This window comes from Cetorhinus maximus, chromosome 19 (genome assembly GCF_964194155.1).
Source record: "Cetorhinus maximus chromosome 19, sCetMax3.hap1.1, whole genome shotgun sequence".
NCBI lineage: Eukaryota > Metazoa > Chordata > Chondrichthyes > Lamniformes > Cetorhinidae > Cetorhinus > Cetorhinus maximus.
The window spans coordinates 41,005,780-41,011,779 of record NC_135897.1 but is presented as its reverse complement, the minus strand read 5'-3'; the positions used below and the strand labels follow the sequence as shown (position 1 = coordinate 41,011,779).

Below are 6,000 nucleotides of genomic sequence, written 5' to 3'. Positions count from 1 at the left end.
TCCACAAAATTGGCCTTTCTCCAATTTAGAATCTCAACTCCAAGCCCAGACCTATCCTTATCCATAATTAGCTTAAAACTAATGACATTGTGGTCACTGGACCCAAAATGTTCGCCTACACATACTTCTGTCACCTGACCTGTCTGGTTCTCTAATAGGAGATCAAGTATTGCATCCTCTCTCATTGGTACCTCTATATATTGATTTAGAAAACTTTCCTGAACACATTTGACAAACTCCAAGCCATCCAGCCCTTTTACAGTATGGGAGTCCCAGCCAATATGTGGAAAGTTAAAATCTCCTACTATCACAACTTTCTGTTTCTTACATCGGTCTGCTATCTCTCTACAGATTTGCTCCTCCAATTCTCTCTGACTATTGGGCAGTCTATAATACAACCCTATTAGTGTGGTCACACCTTTCCCATTCCTCAGCTCCACCCATATGGCCTCTGTAGACGAGCCCTCCAGGCTGTCCTGCTTATGCACAGCTGTGATATTTTCCCTGACTAGTAATGCCACTCCTCCCCCTTTCATCCCTCCCCCTCTATCACGTCTGAAACAACGGAACCCCGGAACATTGAGCTGCCAGTCCTGCCCCACCTGCAACCAAGTCTTACTAATAGCAATAATGTTGTAATCCCACGTGCCAATCCACGCCCTAAGCTCATCTGCCTTTCCGACAATACTCCTTGCATTGAAATAGATGCACCTGAGAACATTTCTATCACGTACGGACCCTTGATTTCTGTCTATACATGCATTCCTCGCTTGACCTTTATCCTCCTCCACCTCTCTATCTGCTCTAACACTCTGGTTCCCCATCCCCTGCAAATCTAGTTTAAACGCCCCGGTGATGACTTGTGCTCCAGAACTTGCCACGCCCCTAGCCAAGCTGTTCCGATACAGCTACAACACTTGCATCTACCCAACCATGTGGAAAATTGCCCAGGTATGTCCTGTACACAAAAAGCAGGACCAATCCGACCCGCCAATTACCGCCCCATCAATCTACTCTCGATCATCAGTAAAGTAATGGAAGAGGGTCACCAACAGTGCTATCAAGTGGCACTTCCTTAGCAATATCCTGCTCACTGATGCCCAGTTTGGGTTCCGCCAGGGCCTCTCAGCTCCTGATCTCATTACAGCCTTGGTTCAAACATGGACAAAAGGGCTGAATTCCCGAGGTGAAGTGAGAATGACTGCCCTTAACATCAAGGTCGCACTTGACAGTATGTGGCATCAAGGAGCCCTAGCAAAACTGGAGTCAATGGGAATCAGGGGGAAAACTCTCCGCTGGTTGGAGTCATACCTAGCATAAAGTAAGATGGTTGTGGTTGTTGGAGGTCAGTCATCTCAGCTCCACGACATCACCACAGGAGTTCCTCAGGGTAGTGTCATTGGTCCAACCATCTTTAGCTGCTTCATCAATGACCTTCCTTCCATCATAAGGTCAGGAGTGAGGATGTTCGCTGATGACTGCACGATGTTCAGCACCATTCGCGACTCCTCAGATACTGAAACAGTCCATGTCCAAATGCAGCAAGACTTGGACAACTTCCAGGCTTGGAAGTGGCAAGTAACATTCATGCCACACAAGTGTCAGGCAATCACCATCTCCAACAAGAGAGAACTCAACCATCAACCCTTGATGTTCAATGGTATTACCATCACTGAATCCCCCACTATTAACATCCTGGGGTTACCATTGACCAGAAACTGAATTGGACTAGCCATATAAATGCTGTGGCTACAAGAGCAGGTCAGAGGCTAGGAATCGTGCGACGAGTAACCCACCTCCTGACTCCCCAAAGCCTGTCCACCACCTGCAAGGTACAAGTCAGAGTGTGATGGGATACTGCCCACTTGCCTGGATGAGTGCAGTTCCCACAACATTCAAGAAGCTTGACACAGTCCAGCACAAAGCAGCCCACTTGATTGGCACCACATCCACAAACATTCACTCCCTCCACCACCAATGCACGGTAGCAGCAGTGTGTACCACCTACAAGATGCACGGCAGGAATTCACCAGGGCTCCTTCGACAGCACCTTCCAAACCCATGACCACTACCATCTAGAAGGACAAGGACAGCAGATAGATGGGCAGACCACCACCTGGAAGTTCCCTTCCAAGTCACTCACCATCCTGACTTGGAAATATATCGTCGTTCCTTCACTGTCACTGGGTCAAAATCCTGGAACTCCCTTCCTAACAGCACTGTGGGTGTACCTACACCACATGGACTGCAGCGTTCAAGAAGGCAGCTCCTCATCACCTTCTCAAGTGGTGGGCAATAAACGCTGGCCCAGCCAGCAAAGCCCACATCCCGTGAATGAATTTTTAAAAAGTTTATATGGTTGTATTTTATTGTGCTTTTCAGTGTAAAGTATAAGTGATTATCTAAGACAGTGTTTATTTAGTGACATTTGCTTTCCTTGATTCTTGTACATCAAAAGTCATTTGTTTCAAACCATGGAATCTTGTGGCTTCGTTCTTTCAGTAGCAAACTGGAATTTTGAATTTCTCTTTAAATGTTAGCTATATCTACGAGGATCGTAGTGCTATTTATACTCTCATTGGGAATAATCCAGAGATTCCTACATTTGAGGTCTGGATTTTTAAATTCTGACTGCAGAACCTCAACCTTTTTCCCTATATCACTGGTTTTGACCTGAGCAACAACTTATGCTTCTCTCCCACTCGGTTCACAGAATGTTCTACACCCTCTCTGTGACGTCCCTTACCCTGGCACCAGGGAGGTAACATTTCACACATGACGCACACTGTTGGTAGCACAGCTGCCTATCTAATAACTTCTCAATTACTACTGCATTCCTACAGCTCGCTAGAGCCAAGGGCCACACAGTGTCAGGTTTGGGACTGCACTCCTCTGATCATCAGCCTCACTGATATTTAATGTTGAAATGCAGTTTGAGAATGCCACCCCTGGAGGATTCCTGCACTGCCTGCCTTCTCCTACACTTCCAGGTGGCCTCCCACTTGCTATTCTGGTCTATTTGGTTGTGGTATGACCATTTCCTAGAATTCACAATTGAGAAAACATGCAGCCACCTAAGTGCTTTGCAGTGAATTCAACTGCACACCCTCGCCTTTGAATCAGAGGGTTGTGGGTTCATGTCCCACTCCCGGAAAACCAAGAACTGTGATTGTACTCGAAAGAGTTGCAATCTGTGACTGTTGATAACTCGAACGAGTTTGAGCTCAGAAACACTCCATGTGAGATTGAGCAGCTGAAGGCACTTCCTGCACATGCCTGTTCTGGGGACATATTGTGAAGTTCCTACTTGACGCAGAACTTACAGGCAACAGGTGGCAGCTATCCCTCGATTCTAATTAGAAACTTAAAAAAAAGCTTCTTAGTTTATAAGGTGATAATTGGTGCTAACTAGGCCTAAATGTGCTAAATTAATTATTTTTCTATTTGCTCCTCAAAGTGAACTAACCAAAGACTGATTATTCACTCAATCTTAATAAGCAGCACTGAGATCATTAAATACAAGAAACCTAAGTATTATTACATGTCTAACTACTTACCTTAAAATTCTCCAGTTCTGTAGCATCACTCCCGTGTTTGAGGTGGGCTTGAGAACCACCTTTCTCCTCCCCATCGAATTTCTATTATCACCAAACTCTCAGCTTCCACTGTTTTTGATCAACTCACCCAACTCTGTCTCCAAACTTTATGCCCCCACTACATAATTGTTTGAAAGCGCGTCGAAAGTTCATCCAGCTTTAAAATAAATTATGTATATAACATTTTGATTATTATATTTTCAAATCAATATTGATTAAATATCTATTGGGAAAGTGGCCAGACTTTTGCAATGAAACGAAAATATTTGATAAGCATTATATTTGTGGAAAAAACTCACCATTGTTTGCTAGCTATTTTACTATGCGAGTCTTAAGATTTGCTATATCAAAAACAATTATTGTTTTCCCCGCCCCTTCCTCCATCGCCCTGATACAACGCACAGGGAATGAGCAAGTGTTTGGAAGTATGAAATGGGTGTTCCTATAAATAGAGTGTCCATTAACCAGCATGAACTGTAGCTCTAGATACTTCACTGAGGGAAGAGCGTATCTCTCATAATGATTGAGTTTTGATCCTTCCTACCTCCCGTTCAAATTCACTCGCAGGCTGAGAGGTAGAATCTACCAAACACACAAAGGGGAATTGACGAACTGAAATGAACTTCATGGCAATTCCTGAGGCTTGTTTGATACGTCGCTTACCCCTGTATATAGAAACAATTCCTGCTTTAGGAACTAACATGATCAAACCATTTGGGATCAGTTGAAGAAAAAGAGGAAATGTTTTGCAGGAATGAAAGGTTTACCCTATGGTTTGGGATGGGGCATTCCCGCAGTGGGAATGCGGCAGATCGTGTTGTCAGGAACAGAATAAATAGGGATCTTTGCTGGAAGCGGCGGTGGTTGGTTTCAGGAGGCAAGGTTTCCTATCGTTGCGAAATCGTTCGCTGTCAGGACACACTCCGCAATAGTGCATTTTTTTCTGTTGCCATCATCGCTTGGAGGGGTTTCGCTGTCTGAGTCCAGTTCATCTTGTAAAAGAATCAAACGCCAGAGACGCTGCCTTCTTTGCGCAGGTCCCTGTTTTAGAGGATGCTGGTGAATTGATTGTTTGATTCTCCAAGTTTGTAGAATAAATGATAGAAGATACAATGACTCTGTTGTCTCTTTTAGGCCGCATCATGCGTTATTTTCTTCTGAGGCCGGAAACTTTGTTTCTATTGTGTATCAGCTTGGCTCTTTGGAGTTATTTCTTTCACACAGACGAAGTGAAGACCATAGTGAAATCGAGCCAGAATGCGGTGAAAATGATGAAAGGGAAAGTGGTGGAAATCATTCAGAATGATCGGTTCGGGGGACTAGACGTCCTGGAAGCCGAGTTCTCCAAAACCTGGGAGTACAAGAGCAACAATGTGGCTGTTTATTCCATCCAAGGCAGGCGGGATCACATGGAAGATCGATTCGAAGTCCTTACTGATCTGGTGAACAAAAGTCATCCTTCCATTTTCGGGATTTTTGATGGGCACGGGGGAGAGGTGAGTCCAGTCAAACCCACCACAATCTGAGATCTTCTCAGTTTGTGACACTGTCCTTTCTACCTATATATGTGTGAAAAAACCCTAAGAGCATTGCGAGCTTTAGAAGATAATGAAAACAGAAAATGCTGGAAATACTCACAAGGTCTGGCAGCATCTGTAGAGAGAAACAGTTAACGTTTCAGGTCGGTGACTTTTCATCAGAACTTTATCGATATGAAACGTTAACTATTTCTCTCTCCCAGAGATGTTGGCAGACTGCTGAGTATTTGCAACATTTTCCGTCTTTTGTCAGATTTCCAGCATCCATAGTACTTTACTCGTTTATTAATTGATCATAACGATACGGAGGAAAACATTGCAGATTGAGTCCTCCAAAATGTTTGGAATGGAAATGGACATCGATGTCAATTTCAGAAGGATAGTAGTTAAACTTCTAACTATTTGAAATTGTCATTTCATTCTTAGGATGGTAACGTTTCTTTACATTCAATCATATACGTGGGATATTGTCCGTTTTTTAATGATATGTTTGGCTACACTGCCGACCTTTTTAAGAAGGGAGTGAAGTTCTTTTTAGAATCACAGGTTGATTACAGCACTGGGTAACCATTCAGCCCATCGTGTCTGTGCTCTCTCTGAAGGAGCAATTCACCTAGTGCCACTCTCCCACCTTCTCGCCATAGCCCTGTATAATCTTCCTTTTCAGATAATCAATTCCTGCTTGAATGCCTCGTTGGAACCTGCCTCGATCATATTCTCAGGCAGTACATTGCAAAGCTTAACCGCTAGCTGCATGAAAAAGTTTTTCCTCCTGTCACCTTTGCCTCTTTTGCCAATTACCTTAAATCTGCACCATCTTGTTCTCGATCCTTCCACCGATGGGAACGGTTTTTCCGTATCTACTC

At 44.0% G+C, this 6,000-nt stretch overlaps 1 protein-coding gene across 1 annotated transcript in view; it reads left to right on the top strand.

Annotated features, from left to right (window-relative positions):
- The first annotated feature begins 4,386 nt into the window (after positions 1-4,386).
- The window catches only part of ppm1lb (protein phosphatase, Mg2+/Mn2+ dependent, 1Lb), a 185,138-nt gene continuing 183,524 nt past the window's right edge, over positions 4,387-6,000 (top strand). Inside the window, exon 1 of the mRNA XM_078563780.1 lies at positions 4,387-5,092. Coding sequence (XP_078419906.1) covers positions 4,694-5,092 — 399 coding nt within the window. The 5' untranslated portion in view covers positions 4,387-4,693. The remainder of the gene's footprint in view (positions 5,093-6,000) is intronic.